This window comes from Bombyx mori, chromosome 12 (genome assembly GCF_030269925.1).
Source record: "Bombyx mori chromosome 12, ASM3026992v2".
In the NCBI taxonomy this organism is placed as follows: Eukaryota; Metazoa; Arthropoda; class Insecta; order Lepidoptera; family Bombycidae; genus Bombyx; species Bombyx mori.
The window spans coordinates 13,162,524-13,184,582 of record NC_085118.1 but is presented as its reverse complement, the minus strand read 5'-3'; the positions used below and the strand labels follow the sequence as shown (position 1 = coordinate 13,184,582).

At 38.4% G+C, this 22,059-nt stretch overlaps 1 protein-coding gene across 2 annotated transcripts in view; it reads right to left on the bottom strand.

Moving 5' to 3' along the window:
- The window catches only part of LOC105841679 (uncharacterized), a 110,730-nt gene that overhangs the window by 18,093 nt on the left and 70,578 nt on the right, over nt 1–22,059 (bottom strand). For both annotated transcript variants that reach the window (XM_021348268.3, XM_012690694.4), the window contains exon 3: nt 5,435–5,547. In XM_021348268.3, coding sequence (XP_021203943.1) covers nt 5,435–5,547 — 113 coding nt within the window. The remainder of the gene's footprint in view (nt 1–5,434; nt 5,548–22,059) is intronic.

Here is a 22,059-nt window from a genome sequence, read left to right as displayed (position 1 = left end):
TCGTACAGTTTTATAAGATGAGTCGACTATTATCAAAGCCGGCAATGTGACTTTTGGACAATTATTGGTAAATTAGAAAAACGAATTATTGACTTTGTATTCCATTGGCAGTCACAAAACTCTTCTGAACGACATCTTAGATAAATAATAGGTTAACTATTAACCTTTATTTAATATGTAGGTTTTGAACCGTATTCTTTGAAGGAGACGATTATATTCAAATCAATCTGTATTGACATATCAATAACATTTTTTTGTCCAAATGCACAGATTGCCACCTTTGATAATAGACGACTCAGATAGTGGGGTCAGGGAACAATATTCTTAACCAATTGCAAGCGCATACGTTTCATGCGACACACACAGCTCGATTCTAATTGGTAGCGAAAACTTACACAATAATACCAATAACAAAATATAGAGTATTTCATCAATAAATATAGTTCAGGAACGGCCAACGAAACGAAATGAATATTCAATAGTGTTTGTGTAAATCGGATATCGGACGAAATCCAATGTGGTTCGAAAAAGGTTCTATGAAAACTATTATGTGTTTTTAGGAGTTTTGTTTTATTAATTTATGGTAATCTTTATGTTGTTCACTCACGTATTTATCAAATTCATATTATGCTTTTCATTTTAAATTTAATTTATAATAATATAATAGCAATGGGAAGTCGTCGTGGCCCAAACAATAAAACCCCTTGTGTACTTGTATCGAGCGTACTGTGTCGATGTTCAAATACTGGTGGTAGGACCTCTTATGAGTCCGCACGAGTAGCCACCACCCTGACTATTTCTGAAGTGAAGCAGTAATGCGTTTCGCATAGTGATAGCATAATGATTAAGCAATCGAGACAAAGACCTTATTAGACTTGGGTGACATGATTCAGAGAGAGACTTTGACATGTCTTTGGGCTTCGGTAACCATTTAAAACCAGATAGGCCGTCAGTTCGTTTACCCGTCTAAGTAATAAAGAAAGGTTATGAATCCGTTTAGATAAGCTTTTTATTGGCGATAGAACGTATTATGAGCTAGCGCGGGTAGATAGCACTGTAGCTATTTCTGTAAGGATGCAGGTGTACCTTCCGGTTCCAAAGAGCGGAATTGCTGTGATGCATCATAAATGAGACTATGATCGCCGTTTCAAGATAGATGGCGACATGGTAATTGGTCGCTTGTACGTCTAAAGCTTGTGGTAAATCGACGATAAAGACCTGCGTCCAGACGATGCTTAAAATAGATTTACTGGTGAAATTTCTTACCACACAATGTTTTTGTTTGAAATCGTTTGTGTAATTTGTTACGTCTAACAAAAACACTGAGATGTATTTCATGTAGGCCTTTCGAAACTCTAAAGCATTTACTTTATATGCTTACTAGCTGGCCCGACAAACGTTGTTTTGCCATATAAATTATTTCTAGGAAAGATAAATAACCTAGATACCAAATGCAGCGCCATCTGCCGGGCTGATTTGTAAATTTAAACCATACTCGAATCCCCCTGAAGGTACACAGAAAATTTCATTAAAATCGGTCGAGCTGTTTAGGAGGAGCTCAGTGACAAACACACGCACAGAAGAAATATATATATTATTATATAAAGATATCATGCTTCAAACGAGGTCTGCTGAAAGTTTTTAACAGTAGTCAACTTGGCTCTGCTCCTGGCATTGCTGACGTCCATGAGCGATGCTAACTATTCACCATCAGTTGGGCCGTATGCACCTCTCTCTAAATGGGCAATAAAAATTAATAGTTGTGTCTAGAGCATTCATATGCATTTCTTTATCACGCAGCTGTTAGTCATCTCCAAGTCTAATGCATTCTTTATTTTAGACACGTTCTCTATACTTCAAGTTGGTCGCAGCTTTTCGGGAAATTCATTTCGAGATGTAACTTTAAGTAAAGCAGCGACTTTGGCGGTTCCATGAATTACATTGAGACCATAACATAATTTAAAGTTTGTTTATCTTCTCTTTCGATTGACTTTTACGTGCCGAACATTTCCCTAAACTTCTAAATCGTGTTAATCTTAGCTAGAATAACTCATAGACCTTAGTATAACTTTAGCAGGAATAGTTTCCTGTTAAATTCTAAAAGGCTTTGGACTTTATTTTTACTCTAGTAACTACTAGTAACTACTAATAACTTTACTCTAGTAAAAATAAGGCCCAAAGCCTTTTAGAATCGAATAATTATGTTGTAGTATTTTAATTTTTTTTATTTATTTAGTTCAAACATTAAAAGATAGTTTAAGGAATTCAATTTACGAAAGAGTATTTTTAATTGCTGAAGTCGAGTTAATTGTTGTAAACAATACCAAAGTAATTCCATTGCTCAGCCAGGTATATAAGATGATATATAAGATCGAAGACTATTTCTCTAAAGCGAAACCCGTTGCTGTTTCACGGCAGAACCTGTGTAACAGCCCTGAAGAACACAAAAGAAACCTTCACTACCACTATAAATAGACAGAATTGAAGCCCACGAGACTTGTTCGATGGCTGATAAGATAAGAACAGTTTTCTTCAAAGGTTAAAGGTACACGGAATTGCGTGCGTCGTAGTACAAAAGCAATTTGAGAAAGCAAGGCTCGGATTCAGTTGCTAATTAATATAGTTTAATCACTACTAATGGTAGTGTTTATGAACCGAACCGTATAGGCTTAGCATAATAAAATTCTCCATTCAAGTTAGTAAAATGGCATGTTTAAATTATTTCTGTTGGAATTAGATTTAGTAAGCGAACTTTCAAAAAAAAAGAGCTTATTTAGTGTACTAAAATAATAAGTTTTTTGTTATACATACTAATGTTCACTTTTGTGCGAAAATTCAGCTACCGACCAAAATTAAAAATGTATTCCAAAGTTTTATTGGGGAAAGTATTTTCTCTGAGTTGCTAGAATCATCAAGGCTTAGCATAATAAAATTCTCCATTCAAGTTATTAAAATGGCATATTTAAATTATTTCTGTTCGAATTAGATTTGGTATGCGACTTTCTAAGTAAAAGAGCTTATTTAGTGTACTAGAGTTCTTGGTTATACATACTAATGTTCACTTTTATGCGAAAATTCAGCTACCGACCAAAATTAAAAATGTATTCGAATGGGGAAAGTATTTTCTCTAAATTGCTAGAATCATCAGCACTTACTGTTATTGTGGCGGTAGCCGGTAATCCTTCCAAGTTATAATGATCATCACCGTCGATGTAATTATTAATCATTCTTATTTTATAATTAATATCATTAGAACTAAATCGTTACGTGACATTATTCAGTTATATATACAACTCGTGAAATCTGAAGAAGATGTTGTCATTGAAATCATTGTAAAACTTTTTAGTCCGCTCTAAGGTCCCTCCCTCCTGGAGATTTCGGTCTAATTCAAATGATAGGAAATGTATCCTAAGTTAATGCGTATACATAATAGCTCTGAAAATTATATATCTTGAGTTATTATCGAATTTCACAAACGCTTAGAACTAAAAAAATGATAATTGTTATCGACTAGGTGGTATATTAAATCAGTTTTTGCTTTATACACTGTGTCGGGTAGCCATCATACAACACAAGATAATTGACAGATGCCTGAATCTCGCTTATGACATTTTCAAGATAAAGCGAATATATACAAGTTCCGAACAACAACATTCGGACCGTCGGTCTACCGAGCAAATATCACCCGCTCGGTGGAAGATCTTTCCCTTCCGTCGTTAATCCCCAAAATACCTTAATTTGTTTTGCACTGGAATAATTCTTGTTGAGCAAAACATAAACTGCAAAATACCTATAGTTACTTATATACGACATTGTGTAGAAAATATTTGCAGTGCACTAGACGACGGACGAGCTCTCGGCCTAGTTACGGTTGTCGCTCAAGGAGTTAATAACGTAAATGCAGCTAGCCACAGGAGATTAGAGGTCTCAATTGAATTATATACCGGCTGTTCCAAACCTTAAAACAGGCACGACTGTTTCATGGCAAAAAGAGACAAGAGAACTTAGGAATTAGGAGGAATCATGCTATTACAAGAGGACTCACAAGGTGCCGCCTTCCTTAATTGGGCTATTACGATTCTACGTATCATAAGCCTGACTATTATTTTTTTTGCTTAGCTAGTTTGATGAGCTCACGGCCCATCTGGTGTTAAGTGATTACCGGACCTCATCGACATCAACAATGTAAATGCTGTCACCCACCTTGAAGCATTAGTTCTACAGTCTCTGTTTTTACAAAACAACGCCTACCCCACCCTTCAAAACGAAACGCATTATTGCTTCACGGCAGAGATTATGATCGGTCTGTAAGCAAGCTTCTCTAAAAGACAGAATGTTTATTTAGCTTTGCACAAGTAAGATACGATACGAAACAATGCTGTGCATTCATACCGTATTCCTAGGTCAAAGTTTAGTAAGACCGTCTTTAATTTATCTGCGTTACAAAGTAACGTGTTCTAGTTTCAATTCACGACACAACGATCTTCGTTGCATTGTATTAAAATGAAATAAAATGAAAATATATCTGAGTAGTTAGTTGAGCTGTGCTACACATCGCCGTGACAATGAATGCGTAAACGTATATCTGTATAATTAAAATGAGAAAGACCTCTGCAATTGTGCTGCGTCTGGTGGTTAGTAATAATGTTTCCGGGGACTTTTTTTGTCACCTTCCATCCGTTTTTACAGCGCAAGACCGATCTTTGTGGCGAGGATTGGGGGAGGCCTATGTCCAGCAGTGGACGTCTGTGGGCTGAATAGATAGATCCGTTTTTGGAATGAGCTCCTTCTGGAGGTGGAAACTTCTCAAACGTGGTTCGAGCAGAGTCCTCAAGAGTGAGCAGTGACATGGCTGTATCGATTTCCATGACCGACTTTGAATACTTACTGACAAGTGCAGTCAATGTCAGTGTCAGAACACTTGCGACGTTGAAATTTCGAAACATTTTGACGTGATAACGTGTTAAAAATCAAAGAACACCGGCTGTACGCACGAAAAAGTGTCTTGCGGTAGGCAGCGGCTTGGCTCTGCCCCTGGCATTGCTGAAGTCCATGGGCGACGGTAACCACTCACCGTCAGGTGGGCCGTATGCTCGTCTGCCTACAAGGGCAATAAAAAAAAAAAAACGTTCCGTCTAAGTCTGAGCGTGCAAGCGAGAGCGCGGAACAAGCGATAGAGAGGCACGATCGGCCCAAGCGTTAATTTATCGAAAAAAAAAATTAATTTTCAATTAACTCCTTTCTAATATACAAAATAATGATAATTCAGTGATAATAATTCAATTCGATTCATAAAGGTATGCAATTTTTCATCAATATTTTTTTATGACGTTATCACTTAAAGCTATCGTTCGTAAACCGACTTTACAGACAACCAATTTTTTTTACAATACAATACTTACATTGTTATTATGAAGTTGATTGAAATAGTTACCTTATAAAGTGAGTCGGAGTCGACATTATGCTCGCAGTTGAGCGTAGCGCTGTGGTGATGTACAACGAACCGCGGAGCGCGTAGCTCCACCCAAACGTCGTCCATACCCGCAACTGTCAAACATATTGGGCGCCTTGAAAATTATGTTCGCAATAACACGAGTGCGGTGGAATATACTAGAAGCTATGACGTTTTCGTTGGTTAATATTTTCTTCCTGTTGAATTACGCTGCTACCGAGAAAGGAGAACAAAATGCAATGGAGGACTATGTTTTTGGCACAAACAGTGGGTTCTTCTCAGTGGGTCGCATTTCCGATATGGTGGTAGATTCTGCGAAGCACTGCTCTTGCTAAGGCCAGTGTTAGCAACACTCCCGGTTTGAGTCCCGTGGGCTCACCTACTCGCCCGCTTATGTTGACAAGGCCATCAGCTTAGATAGGAAATAAAAGGCACAAACAGACCCATAGGCAGTAAACAACCATAAGCTCTGCCTTATGTTTCAACAAAAAATAGCTATATAAATCAAAAATAATTTTAAGAGCGGTTCACACGGTTTAAATAATAACATCGTCTTTGAATATTTTACACCCTTAAAACCAAGTTTGCTTGACCTCCATCGCCAAATACACTAAACGAAAGAAAAGCCCAAAGTAAGAGAGCAAGAACACTTTATTAAATAACTTAACTAGAAAATATATAATTTATCTACAACTCAGACGTCTTAAATTATTAACGTAAAACATTCCGGATTTTTCTGTTCTAAACTTAAATTTTCCTAAATTTTAAGGATACTTTAAATGGTGTAGTCACTGTTTTTTAATCAAAAGTGGCAAGGTATAGAACTAGTGAAATCTATTAACATTTTTTTTCTTAGAAGTCTATTGTAATCCCGATCAACAGTCACAAAGCGTTGAGAATTGTTGTGTCTACCCTACAGACCGGGTATCCGCAAATTGATTCCCCAGCGTTAGGGTCGTTGGTCCGATTCCCACGTCGGGCAAACATTCATGTGAAGAACAGGTTGTATGCTCTTTGTCTAGGTGTTTTAGTATCTTTATATTATGTATTTATTTAAACGTATATAAATATGTATTTCAGTCACTGGTTTGAACAGTATTAGTAATTGGATGATCATATTCTTTCCGATTGTTATTCGTACCATAAATAAGTGACAAAGGACTTTTTACTCCGGGAAAATTCAATGCCTCTATTTGTTTATTTTTTATATGTAATATGAATTGTATTTTATAGCGGCCATACCGCCCTTCAATCCAAAACACATGATTGCTTCGTGCTAGAATTATAATAACTCGGATTACGGTACCTACAAAGCGTGCAATTAACCCTACAACCGATAGAAAATGGTCGGAAGTAGATCGTAGATCCAGTACCTTTGGTAACCATTCAGTAAAATATTATTTTAATTAAATACACGTAGGATTAGTAAGAATGGTATTTATGGGTACTGGTTTGAATGGTGTTTCCCGAGCGCTATGGTATGTCCTTCTTCAAACGAGGCTTGTGGAGAGTATTTAACGGTAGGCAGCGGCTTGGCTCTGTCCCTGGAATTACTGAAGTCCATGGGCGACGGTAGCAGCTCACCATCAGGTGAGCCGTATGCTCGTCTACCTACAAGGGCAATAAAAAAAAGACTGTGCAACGGAACGCTAACGTTCAAGCTAGAGAAAACGGTAAGAGAGAGAGAAGCAAAATAAAAGAAAAAAGCAAGAAGATTGGCGATGGCGAAGACGATTGACGATGACGAAGATGATTGACTGAGCGATGTGTAAAAGAGCTGCCAAAATATTTTCAGTTATAATAATAGGGAAGATTTAATATTACAATAATAAAGCTACAATCCAGTGAATCATTTATATATATTTTATTCGCCACGAACCCAATACTACATAATTATGTAAATACATACCTGCACTAGTATAGATACTAAATAAAGGTGCCGGCTGTTATTGAAACAGAGTAAATGTTATTCAGCCCTGTGTTTTATTTGTATCTTTTTCTCAAAGCCAGTAATTTATGATCACATAGCCTTTATATAGTAAGAGGTAAAACGCTTCCTGGGCGACTTTAGGTGTGAATGCAGTTGATGTATTCAGATATCTCCGAAAAAAAACAGTCACAAATAATTTGTTAGAAGACATAATAATAAATGCGAACATTGAAATGGTAATCCTACCACTGTAACACTGTAAACATATATTACGAAGTTATAGACTAATTATTAAAATTTGTTTATTTGTTCAAGTTATATTACCACATCTGATTTCAGTAGAAGCGTTATAGGTGCTTATAAGCTTCATAATCTATCTATCTATCTATATATATAAAAATGAATTGCTGTTCGTTAGTTTCGCTAAAAGTCGAGAACGACTGGACCGATTTGGTTAATTTTGGTCTTGAATGATTTGTGGAAGTCCAGAGAAGGTTTAAAAAGTACATAAATATGAAAATGCTTGGAATTAAATAAAAATAACAATTTTGTTTTGTTCCTTTGATGTGTCCCCCGTCGGACGGATTCCTTTTGTTTGTTTTAAGTTTATTTTTATATAAAATTTTAGGCCTTTATTTTTCGATTGAGGCACTACGAAGTCTGCTGGGTCAGCAAGTCAGATATAAAAACTCATTTGTGTAATAACTCATTGCAGTAACGGAAGTCTTAGATATAAGCAACATATTTTATTTCAAATTTAACGCAGTATCCTTCCAGATCCAAACTATTTGAATCGAGCAAAAATAAAAAAAATAATAAATTCGGTAATTTGTTGATACGTAGCTCTTCAGCCCATAAAATGTTTTACGTTGGCCATAAAATAGAGGAGAACAAAGAATATGAAATTTTTATTTGTGAAAACGAGCGACACAATCTCTTTTAATAAAATAAATAGCGGTATCTTACAAATTTAAATTTTGGTATATCATAACTGACATTATTGAAGATAATATTGATACAGGGTTATATCATAGATAGTTATATTATAGAGATAAGTCTTTTGAATCGGAGCCGAATTCACCAAAGCACTTAACGATTTTGTTTAACTATATCTATACTAATACTTATATATAAATCTACAGTGGTTTTTACGGATGTTCCGTTATAACTACTGAACCATGCAACCGATTGATTTGACACTTGGTATCCATGTAGAAAATACGTGTACTTAATGGATAGGCTAATATTTATATGAGTGTTGGACTTCCTACATCAGTTGCGGGGGCGTTAATTATGAAATTCTTTGTGGGGGTGAGAAATAATAATTAATGTGTTAATTTTAAATGTCCAGCGAAGCGGACGGGTACAGCTAATAATATTATAAAATTACTCTTAACTTTCGTTTGATTATAATTTGTATAATAATATTTTTTTATTATTATTATCTTAATTGTTACAGCTTCCGATGTTTAGAATAATTTATAGTTTGCGTGTTGGACGACTAAGGTGCTATTAATTATTTTTGAAGATGGTGCTTTTCTTCTGGGCCGGGAGCCGAACCTCCTACGAAGCTGTGCGCGGGATATGTGGGATGGGATGGCCCACTGATGTAGGGAAGGGATTGCCGTCCCAAGGTTGGTACTAGGGTCCTACTCACGAAACGACTGTCTTGTACTCTTACCCAAGCGTCCGATGCCCCTGAGGTCAGAACCCGACCAGGGTAAGGGATTACCGCGGTCAACATTGCAACCAGACGCACAACTCACCCCAAGAACGCTCGGCTGATGGAACTTTCGTGACTAGAATGTGCAAACTATAATCTGATTATTTTTTTATTTTTCTTGCACTCATAAAGAAGAAGAAGGATGGGATAGCCTGAGACTGAAAATGCCGACTCACTCATCATCATTCTTTGACCATTCACCATCCAGGCGGTTCGATTGTGGAATGCTCTGCCGGATGCAGTGAGAAGTGCTTCAACTTTAAACTGCTTTAAAAGAATGGTGAAGGAACATTACATATCTGCTTAGTGCTGTTTGTTTGTATCATTATCATTTATCATTTCCATACTGTTGATTGATTGATGTGTATGTAACCGGTGATCGTTCGTCCTTCCACGACGAGCTCACAGCCCACCTGGTATTAAGTGGTTACCGGAGCCCATAGACATCTACTACGTAAATTTCACCACCCAACTTGAGACTTGAGTTCTAAGGTCTCAGTATAATTACATTATATCAGTATAGTTATTTATATTAGTATGTAAGTATGTACATTCGTATATATTATAAATCAAATAGTTATTTCATATTATATGTAAACGGTATATACATATATTTATTGTATGTATATATTTTCTATAATAATGTATTGTCACCGCAACATACCTGCTGTATTTTTATATTTTCCAAAATTTATGTAAACTAAACGGTTCTCTGGAAGAGATTGCTTTTAGCCATAAGACCGCCTATTGTACAAACGCATATGCTTTTGGACTGTTTTTGAATGTAAATTGTGATTTGGTGTGCAATAAAGTATAATATATAAAAACAGAAGCATCGTGTTGAATTCAGACACTGTTTAGTTTTAAACTAGACTAGATAATCAAAAACCGAGTTAGCGTCGCCTTGTCTTTAGAGTTAAGGGAGGGCGATGCGAGTTTTTATCACGTTGGAAAAAGTCGACGGCGTTCTCACAAAGTGAGTTCCTACAATCAATAACTCATGATAGTATTACGTCTTGAATCGTTTGTTTAGACCTTAAGGCAAATACCATTTTGTTTTTTTGTCTCAAAGTGGGTGGCAGGATTTAATATCAGGTTTTTATTTATTTTATTGCATGAATGGGTGAACGAGCTCATAGCCCACCAGGTGTTAAATGGTTACCGGAGCCCATAGACATTTACAACTTAAATGCCGTCACCCACCTTGAAATATGAGTTCTAAGTTCTCATTACACTTACAACGGCTACCCGCCCTTCAAACCGAAATGCATTTCACGGCTGAAATAGGCAGAGTGGTGGTACTTACTCGTGCGGACTCCTAAGAGGTCCTACCACCAGTCCACCAAGTGGACCGTGAGATCGCTAACTCGCCTATACCACAATAACAAAGCGTATGCAATACAGCTGTAACTATACAGCTTTGAGCTTTGCTTTTACCCTACCCTCAAAATTGGAATGCTTAAGAAACAAGGGCATTTAGTACAAAACCCTTGCCCTACACACAGCTGTCTCCAGTAAAAACACGCTGTCTACTGTATTCCATTATTCATGTTCTTAGCGGCTCCGAAAGCTCCCTTCCGTATGAAAGTTGTTCTTTGTCGCTCATCGTTAAGCGCATAATTTAAGACAGAGATTGCTAAAAAGTAACTCATCTTTCATTCATGATTTTAAACTTCTGTACACGACGAAGGGATTCAGGGTATGGTTTTTGAACTTTATTGGAGCGTTTGCGAAAAGGGCACGCGGATTTAATAAGATTTAATAAATTAGTACTACAGATGAATGAATGAATGAAAATTCTTATTGCACAAAATATTGTACAAAGGCGAACTTAACGCCATGCAGGCATTCTCTTCCAGTTAACCCTCGTTTATGAAGTGAAAGATTCAAGAAGTGCATAGCTGTGATGAAGTTAATACATGGTGATACAGATAGTTGGATATGGAATAATATTCTTTAATTAGTACCTATCCAAAAGTAAGGCGTACCGAGACGACGTCAAAAGGTGACTAACTCGCTTGAGAATAATGTGTGAGGTACGTAGCAGATAGCTATCATAGAACAAAAGATATTTGACAGATGCCTGAATCTCGCTAACGACATTTTCAAGATAAGTTTCCACATACACAGGTTCCGAACAATAACATCCGGACCGTCATTCTACTGAGCAATGTCTCCTGCTTGGGGAAGATCTTCCCTTTATCGTTAACCCCAAAGGTGTAAATAGTGTCAAGAAAATTATCTGCGAGGATAAGTGTTGGTATGTGACAGAATAAGTATTATAGAATACATAATGTGCATTTCAACTTATGTTTTTGTTCTTTTGCAAGTCCATCTAGGAAAGAGCTAAGAAATTAAAAAATGGTTCGAAAGAAACATATTTAAAAACCACGAAGGCATCGTGCAGCCTAATAAAATAAAATAAAAGTGTGTGTTTGTGCAAGTCACACACGGTAGAAGTCAAACTTATAAATAAGATATAGGTATACTGACTATACTACCCAGGATCATACATATGGACAATGTTTAGTAGACGATTAGTGGGGATGCTACGAAGAGTCGCACAAAGAGGAGACCGAGAACGTCTAATGTGTTCTATCTCATTCTCTCGCCGGCTGAATCCTATACATTTATGTCTATCTCTATGGACTTATTTTTTCGTTTCATCGAGTTTGAAATCATAACGATCCTAAAGAAGTGAGTCGTCTATTATCAAAGGTGGCAATCTGTGCATTTGGACAAAAAAATGTTATTGATATGTCAATACAGATTGATTTGAATATAATCGTCTCCTTCAAAGAATACGGTTCAAAACCTGCATTAAATAAAGGTTAATACTTAACCTGTTATTTATCTAAGATGTCGTTCAGAAGAGTTTTGTGACTGCCAATGGAATACAAAGTCAATAATTCGTTTTTCTGATTTACCAATAATTGTCCAAAAGTCACATTGCCGGCTTTGATAATAGTCGACTCAAGTTTCACTTCAATAACAATTCAAAGCAAGCGCTTTCATCGTACAGTCCTAAATATTAAAGTCAGAGCTCATACCGCAAAAACTGTCTGCATTAGTAATAATTCCGGCCAAACACTCATTTGTCGCTGTTCCCCGTTACATCGAGCTGTAATGAGAAGGAGGTTTCATAGTCATTGCACGTGACAACGCGAAACCCTTTGTCGCGTAATTGCTACACGAACGAGCTCCTCCTGCCTTATTATTTAGCTTAATTATTTGCTTATTAATCTTGGGTGCGTGTAATCCAATTAAATTATTAGTTGAATTTATCTTGGTGATTAAGAGTGCACATAAATTCGATAAAAAAATAAAGCTAGGTATTTGATTAATAGTTTTGTCTTTTTGTTATTTATTTTGTTCGTTTTGTATGAAATGCAAAGTGAACCATGCCAGTTTGGTTGGGTAGCGAAATTCACGGTGTGATGTCTGTACACTCTGATTAACATCAAGAAGGTTGTGAACAATACCTATGCATATTTCATGACAGCGAAGTTTCGAAAATGAGTTCTAGTCACATTTTATTCGCGAATATTAAACTCGAAGTTATGAACAATACTTCTTCGTTTTCAATCTAACCTAGCCATTTCGTAGAACGAAAACAAATTAGCCTTTGAATCATATTTTACAAATCTAACACTCGGATCCGGTGTTTCAGAAAGCGATTCTATAATGTAAGTCCTTTTTAGAGTTCGAAGCATAGTTCAACGAGGCTTTGGTCGAGCAAAAATGCATTTTAGATCTCTTTTGCATTGAGTTTTGTTTCGGTCGTTTATATTCATTTTTGATTTTCGAGCGATTCAATTCGATCTTTAAATTTATGATATCTTTCATTCGTTTTTTTTTCGTGTAGCTTATTTGTGTTATAAACTACTACTACTACTACTACTACTATCCGTCCCTGTTCCCGTTATCTGGGGTCGGGTCTCCTCACTCTACGGCGCCAGGCTGATCTGTCCTGGGTTGTCGGTTTTGGCTATTGGGCTTTCTTAATGTCTCTTTCGATGTTTGACCACCAGGTCGATGACGGGCGGCCTCTACCTTTCTTTTGTTCTGGGAAACTTAATGCGTTTTTCACTAGTTGGTCTTCTTTTTAAATGTAAATTTTATAAAATTGAAACGGAGCTATTAAGTTAAGTGGAAAAGTATCTAATGTTCAAATGAAGTAATAAAAATATTCCGAGCAGAAATATTTTTCTTCTTTCTTTCATTATAATTTCATGCAGTCCTAGCTAGTTCAAGTTAGTTAGTCTATACATACTCGTACGTATTAAGCTACGGGTTTGCTACATTACAGGGGCTGGGAATTACACGTGAGTCAGAAGGCGGGTTTATGTAGCGTAAGATAATGGCCTCAAGTCTATTCTGAGCCGTAAATTAATATGAAACCTAAGAGGACCTAGTGATTCACATAATTATTATAATTGTTACAATTTCGGTAAAGTTTTACGAGGGATTGTAGCGTTGTTTATTTCTCTTGTTCATTTAAAATGTAAGCTAGGGGTTAAAAAGTCTTAGTTAGATTTATTTAGGTATATATTTTAAATACATATTCTATATTTTAAATAAGCTGGCTTAATAAGTTGAATAAATGGATGTGTTGATAACCCTAGTCTGGGCGTGTTACTACTGTCCTTTGTAATGTCGCTTAAGTAAAATCTTATATTTTTATAAAGGATAGTCCGTAAGGAAGTCTAAAAAATCTTTTTTGTAATTTAAAAATCAAACTCAAATAGCAAACCGGAATGACAATTAAATTATTTCTCTATCTTGTCGACACTGATCAGGCTTCTTGAGGTCAGGGAGAATGACGTTAAAAGTTTTCGTTACATTCCTTGGTTTTACAGGTGGTGGGGCAGCCGTTGTATTGTAAAAACTGAGACCTTAGAATTTATATCTGAAGGCGGTATTTACGTTGTAGATATTATCTACTAAATTATCTATTATCTATTGAATTAAAACTTGCGCATCATACTTCAGTTTGAGGTATTTGTGTGTTGTATTTTTATTTATTAGATTGCTTTGGTTCATTGTGTCAAAGGCTTAGCTGTGGCTTCGGTAACCGGCTTAAGCAATCATAATAAAAAAAACACGAATGGCACTCGAGGACTACCGCGGTAAAGCTATTGTTAAGCATTTTTTATCAACTTATGCAATTATAATTAGACTAGCGACCCGCCCTCGCTTGGCTTCGGAAACATTAAAACACACATGAAACCAAAAAAAATAAATAAAAAAAAATTTAAAAAAAGTAGCCTATGTTCATCAGGGACAATGTCGGCTTCTAATGGAAAAAGAATTTTTCAAATCGGTCCAGTAGTTTCGGAGCCTATTCGAAACAAACAAACAAACAAATCTTTCGTCTTTATAATATTAGTATAGATTATAATCATTTAATATTAAAACAATAATAAAATAAGACCACGCTATATTTATAAACATTAACAAAAGCAAAACATTAACTGTCCCCTTCACACTAATAAGCAAGACCGCGCGAGAGAGAGATGTGCAGACTTTTGATGATGCGCATGCAGTGCGACGTCACATCATCATCATCATCATCATCATCAGCGACGTCACGCCGCGCGATTATTCACAAACACTACACAAGCGCAACGTGTGAATGTGTTGAACGCGAGCTATATGGTAGGCGGAGTGGGGGGTGTTAGGTTTTATTTTCGTTACGGAATTTCTTGATTCTACCTGTCGATGAAACAGTCTTATGCTATTGTCTGTGGAATTTGGGATTCGCTTACCACCAGAAAGATAGTAAGCTGGTCGTCCCGTCTAATCTAAAAACATCAACAAACAGAATATTATTATTATTTCTGATATATATACAGACTGCAAATGTTTTACCTTCAGTTACAATTAGGTTAAGCTCTTTGATGAGGTCGTAAGCTCGAGGCGGGAACTTAATCTGCTTCCGAAACACCGAGCTAGCTAGGTTAATCAAGTTGACTTTTAATGAAATGTATTTAAATACTTAGATGTATCAAAGCACCACCACGTGAGATGGAAATAAGCGCAATGGAAACAACGACTAGTGTTGGCTCACGGCTTTCTTAAAAAAATACAACATACACATCCGTAAAAGAAAAGTTTCTTAAAAAATTAAATTTTTAAATTTGGAAATGAAATTTTAGTTTCTTCTTTAATCAATTATTAAATCAGTGTAACGCTAACCGCCTCTGGAGTTTTTGGATACGATAAAGTCGTAATTACATCATGTCCGTCCGTGCTCTAGGCCTTCTAAAGGATTGAGCACCTTTGCATTCTTGAACCAAGGGCCCGTAATAAGTAGGTAAACATATATTATTAATTTTCTGTTAGTGTTACATTAAGTGAGCTTAATTTTTTTTAATACAAACAAAAAAAAATCCTATTAAGATAAGAATGTTTTTTTTTTGTATAATATGAAAAAAGTGATTTCTTAAAATCTTCGTGCTTCTTGAATACCTCGAAAAGCTAATAACAGGTCGTGTCTACGGGAAAAAATCTATGCAGCCGGTCACCTGTTCGTTGGTTAAAGGTGATATTATAACTGACGGGGATGCCTATATCTGAAGCATTAATTTGTTGTTTTTTTTGTGATTGAGTGTTTACGGTAGGTAGCAGCTTGGCTATGCCCCTGGCATTGCTGAAGTCCATGGGCGACGGTAACCACTCACCATCAGGGGGGCGTATGTTCGTATCAAAAAAAACTGGTGGCTCGGAGACCTTTCCAGTTTCACAAGGACAGGTGGGCGAGCAAGGGCTCTGCTAGAAGGGGCGGGATTTGCTAACAGCTACCCGAGCGCCTCCAAGGGAGACCTAACCACTTTTTTTTTCTACCTAATCTGATAGCCTTGAGAGGCTATTTCAGCGTAACCTTAACTAGTAGGTGAGCTCACGTGGCTCAAGCCGGAGTGATGCTAACACTGCCCCAAGCAATAGCAGTGCTTCGCAGAATCTCAAGAGTAGCTGCTTCATGAATGAATCTACTACCGGATCGGAATCGCGCCCCGCTGAGAAGATCTGCGAGAGATACAACGGGCTGATGTTTAGGTTAGGTGAAGCATTAATAACTGCCAAAGATAGACACGTGGAGAACAATTTTACTGGCCAACGAGTGGTCAGAGTTACATATATATGTATTTTCAAACGAGACACGACCATCAAAGATCTGAGACGCCGACTCGGAGGACGAAGAAAGTGGTTTTTAAAAATTTACATAATTTTTCAGTCTACATACGTTACCATCCGCATAATTTGAAAAGAAAATACGACGGCGTGGATATATCATCATAATATCACCAGCCTTGAGAAATATGTATTGCGTACAGAACTGAGTTAGTAGGTCACGTTTTGAGTTATTTTGAATATTCAAAAAAAAGAATATTAAATATGTTATCCTTTATTAAATTAATATACTCTTTATTAAACCGATTTTTTTTTCTATTGCTTTGAAAGTGAAGACCTGATAAGTAATTTAACTTTTAGCTGTTCATAAATGAACCCTAAGCATTTACCTACTGAAAGATTGCGTCAGCAAAAAATAAAATACTACTACATTTTCGACGATTTCTGCCGTGAAGCAGTAATGCGTTTCGGCTTGAAGGGTGGGCAGCCGTTGTAACTATACTGAGACCTTAGACTTCATATCCCAAGGTGGCGGCATTTACGTTGTAGATGTATTGGGCTCCGGTAACCACTTAACACCAGGTGGGCCGCGAGCTCGTCCATCTATGTACGCAATAAAAAAAATCGTCTCTATTATTTTATTTTGCTTAGTGAACTTATACAATCGTAGTACGATCGTATTTATACAAAGTTATTACGGATTTTATATATGCTTAATCAATACTTTTACAGTTAAAACTCGTATTTATCATACTAATGGTATTTTAATTAATTAACAACTTTTCGGACACTACATCCCGCCGGATGACTAAGACACCGCTCGTCAAAATTTTAATATCTATATATTAATACGTGAAGCAAAAACTTTGTATCCCTTTTTAAGAAAATTGCGCGGACGGAGGAGTGTGAAATTTTCCACACTTATAGAGAATATAGAGAAGAAGTGCACCATGATAATATTTTTTTTAAATAATGCACAAAAGATACATTAAATCAATAAAGAAAACATTACACACACTACATACCATGTATTTTACGCACACACGCATGCATACTATTTATTGTCAAACTTTTGTCCTTGACGTCTGTTGTCAAATTGAGAATAGAATATGGTTTGTCCTTGTTAATATTTTTTATAGTGTAGTCTTGGCGAAATTTGTGATTATAGAAGTATAAAATACAATCATAATAGTGTACAAACTTACAATTCCAATTAATTATAGTCGAATTTCGACTACTGCGGGACCTCTAGTTGTACTAATTACTTCCATTTATAATCTATTTTTAATAAAAGAAAAGTATAAACGTAAGAATAAAGAGGCAGTGTAAAGACAGCTTTTGATTAAATGATTATTAAAATTTAATTTATTAATGATGTTTTGTGTTCTCCTTTTTATTTAATCCGCCTAAATCCGTTCCCTTTTGCTTTGAGAGATACTCGAAGGAATCTTGGTACCTTTCGAGTCGAGAGTACGCAATTATCTCGGCATAGAGGCTTTATCAACGGCTACTTGCTTACTTTATGGTGATTATAGTTTAACAGATAGCCGACTTTTCTTGGTCTATATATATTATTGAGCTCTTAGTCCATTTGCTTCTAAGTAGCTGCGAAGCATTTAGGGTAACATTTAATGTTATATATATTTTTAATGTTTATTGCTTAGATGGGTGGACGAGCTCACAGCCCACATGGTGTTAAGTGGTTACTGGGGCCCATAGCCATCCACAACGTAAATGCGCCACCCATCTTGAGATATAAGTTCTAAGGTCTCAAGTATTGTTACAACGGCTGCCCCACCCTTCAAACCGAAACGCATTACTGCTTCACGGCAGAAATAGGCAGGGTGGTGGTACCCACCCGCGCGGACTCACAAGAGCTCCTACCACCAGTAATTACGCAAATTATAATTTTGCGGGTTTCATTTTTATTACACGATTCCTTCACCGTGGAAGTCAATTGTGAACATTTGTTGGGTACGTATTTCATTAGAAAAATTGGTACCCGCCTGAGATTCGAACACCGGTGCATCGCTCAACACGAATACATCGAACATCTTATCCGTTAGGCCACGACGACCTCTTACAAAAGAAGATTACTATACAAAACGATACGAACGCTTACGATGCAAACTAGAAATAACAAGATCTACCTCCGCAGTGGAGTTTTGAAAATTTCATATTACTAGTGGCCCCGCACTAGTCGAGATTCGACTATAATTAATTGAAATTATAAGTTTAAACATTATTATGGTTCTATTGTCAAACACTAAATTCGATAAAATTATCACAGAATTCGCGAAAACTGCACTATAGATCAATAATATTAATGACAAACCTACGAATAAATAGACTTATTATTTATTCGTGACAAACAATATTAATCTATTTTCAATTCGACCACAGACTTTAAACAATAACAAAAGTTTCCCAATTGACAGTAAACAAAGAGTATATTTTTATGTATGTGTTGTGTCAAATACATCGTAGTGTGCGTAAAGTTTTCTTTATTGATTTAATCTATCCTTTATGCATTATTTTAAAAAAAATTTAGGGTTGTGCACTTCTTCTCTATATTCTCTATAAGTGTGGAAAATTTCATACTCTTCCGTCCGCGCAATTTTCGTAGAAAGGGATACAAAGTTTTTGCTTTACGTATTAATATATAGATTACAACGTGGCTTGTAGTTTCTTTCGTTCCGCTTTTCAAATTTTTTATTTCTTCCTATTCCCCGGATCGCTTCAGTCTTTTTAGAGGTTTAAATTTAATTTTTCAGATCCGAGTTTTCCCTTGAATACGCTATATCTGAAATTTCCGATCAGCTTATTTGATTCCACGAGGTTTTGGATCGAAGAGCGCGGTAGCAATACGAACAAAAACTTTTGGTCAGATTTCATCTAGGTTCTATTGTGAAAATGCCTTTGTTCAACACAAGGCCTTAAAGTTACGATCTTTTGATGATTCAGTGACGTTGAACGAACTAACTTTTAAGTTGTCGCTTCACTGAAGCGTTTAGTTAATAAGTTTTGTATGAAATCAAGGTCGTAACATACTATGCGACTTAGGTGTCCCCGGTATATTAATATTATAAACTAGATGACCCGGCAGACTTCGTAGTTCCTTAATCTATAAATAAAATACCTAAACTTTTGTACAAAATAAACTTAAAACAAACACAAGGAATCCGTCCGACGGGGGACACATCAAAGGAAAAACAAAATTGTTATTTTTATATAATTCTGAGCATTTTCATATTTATCTACCTTTTAAACCTTTTTTGGACTTCCACAAATAATTTAAGACCACAATTAGCCAAATCGGTCCAGCCGTTCTCGAGTTTTAGCGAGACTAACGAACAGCATTTAATTTATATATATATAGATTTTTTCTGTAAATATTTTCACCATATAGCCTAACAAGATTGGCAGCGGCTTGACCATGCCCCTGACTTTGCTAATCTCTACGAGCCTTGGTAGACAACCAATATCAGGTGTTCACGCACTCGTCTGCTTTAGACACATTCCGATTTGAGCAACCGACGCGCGTGGACGTGCTCATTGTTTTGTCGGAAGTGACTACCGGTGATAATAGATCATTGTTCGTGGCACATCTGTGGCCCAAGTGTTTCTCGGAATTTGTACCTGCGCCTAATTGCAAGGCATTGCCGCCCGGGAACTGTGCAGTGGTTCTATTCACTCTAATTCTATTCTAATTATTCTATTCACTAAAATTTCTAAAATTCCTAGAATCGCTTCGGCCAATTTAGTGTTACCGACGCAGGGGCCTCGCCGCAAGGCGAGCGCGTGTTTAAGTCCCGGGGCCGCCCCCCCCGGGCGAAAATCACGTAAAGATGGAGGAAAAACTTTTCATCGACTTCATTCGGGAAAAATATCCGTCAATCGCGCCCGAATTCGAAGCCTATAGGGCCTCATTTGGTAATTATTCTCCCCCCGCATCTCTCGCCGCCGTCGCCAAACATGCCTCGCAGGCATGCCTCGCGTGCCCCGCCGCCGGTCCGTGTTCAAGCGTACGTACGCACGCCGCCGCCGTAGCGTCTAACGCCCCCGCCCCCGCTACCCCCGCGCCCGCGTCAATCACGTCAGTTTCGTCCGTCGCGACCTCAATAGCGTCTAGTTCAGGCTCCGATACCGAATCGGAGATGGACTTCGAGTCCGCGACTAGCCCTCAACCCGGAACCTCGGATGGGTTCCAAACTGTAACGCGCGGTAAAAAGCGTACTCGCGTCGTGGAGTCCCGGAGCTCCATGACGAAGCAAACCAAGTCCGCGACCGCCTCCCGACCGCAGGTAGTCGTAACGCCGGAGTCGGACTCCGCCCGCCGCGTAATCCCACCGCCGCGTCCAAAAACCGCGCCCGCGCCTAAAACAGTTGTCCCGCCCCCGCTGATACTCCAGGAGAAGTCAGCGTGGAATCGCGTATCCCAGGCCCTTCAGGCCAACAAAATTAATTATACCCATGCGCGTAACGTCGCGCATGGGATTCAGATTAAGGTCGCAACGCCGGGCGACCATAGGGCCCTCTCTGCTTACCTCCGAAAGGAGAACATAGGTTATCACACCTATGCTCTTCAGGAGGACCGCGAACTCCGCGTAGTGATACGTGGAGTCCCCAAGGAACTCGACATAGACTACGTAAAGGAGGATCTGATCGGTCAGTCCCTCCCAATAATTAGTGTGCACCGGATGCACAGCGGACGCGGCAGACAGCCGTACAATATGATTCTCGTCGCGCTAGAATCAACCCCGGAGGCAAAGAAAAGAATCTCATGTCTCAAAACGATATGCGGCCTCTCCGGGGTCACCATCGAAGCCCCCCATAAACGTGGTACTCCCGGGCAGTGCCACAGGTGCCAGCTCTATGGCCACTCAGCGCGTAATTGCCACGCGCGCCCCCGCTGCGTGAAATGCCTCGGCGATCACGCAACCACAGAATGTTCGCGTGTTAGGGAAACCGCGACGGAACCCCCAAGCTGTGTCCTATGCCTTAAGCAAGGGCACCCGGCAAACTACCGCGGATGTCCTAGGGCTCCGCGTAAACGCCTGAACCACCCAGCCCCCCGAACCGTCGACCCAAAGACTTCGGCGCCTTCAGTGCCGAAACCAGCCTTCGTACCAGCTGCGGTTCCCACCGTCTCGGCGTGGAAAAAACCGCTGCCGTATACGAAGGAGGGAACACAAAACGTACCCCAGCTCCCGCCTGCGACACGTCACGCGCCTCAGCCCCTGCTCGCACCTCGCCCCGCGCTCGCGTACCGCCCCCCGCAACCCTCAGTCGTCAACGACTTCGCGCTCGTGCGCGACTTCGTCACCGCGGTAAACTTTGACCGTCTGCGATCGTTCGCAGATGCTATCCGTAGGTCGGTAACCCCCGAACAGCGGCTCGCGGCCGCTTTCGATCACATGGACGTCTACGAGTCCGTGTCTCGCACGTTATAAAAATTCTTTACCGGTAATCAATGGCGCAAAAAGGTAGAGAAAAACCGTATTCCCTTACGTTAGCATTCTACAATGCTAACGGACTCGCGCGGCAACGCGATCAAATTTTCGAATTCCTCCGCGATAATCTTGTAGATATTTTGTTAGTGCAGGAGACCTGTCTGAAGCCCTCGCGTCGTGACCCGAAAGTCGCGAATTACGTCATGGTTAGGAATGACAGACTCACCGCCTCCAAAGGCGGGACTGCCATTTACTATAGGCGGGCTCTGCACGTTGTTCCTCTCGATACTCCCTCGCTCTTACATATCGAGGCGTCAGTGTGCCGTATCTCGCTGACGGGACACCAGCCGATCGTCATCGCATCCGT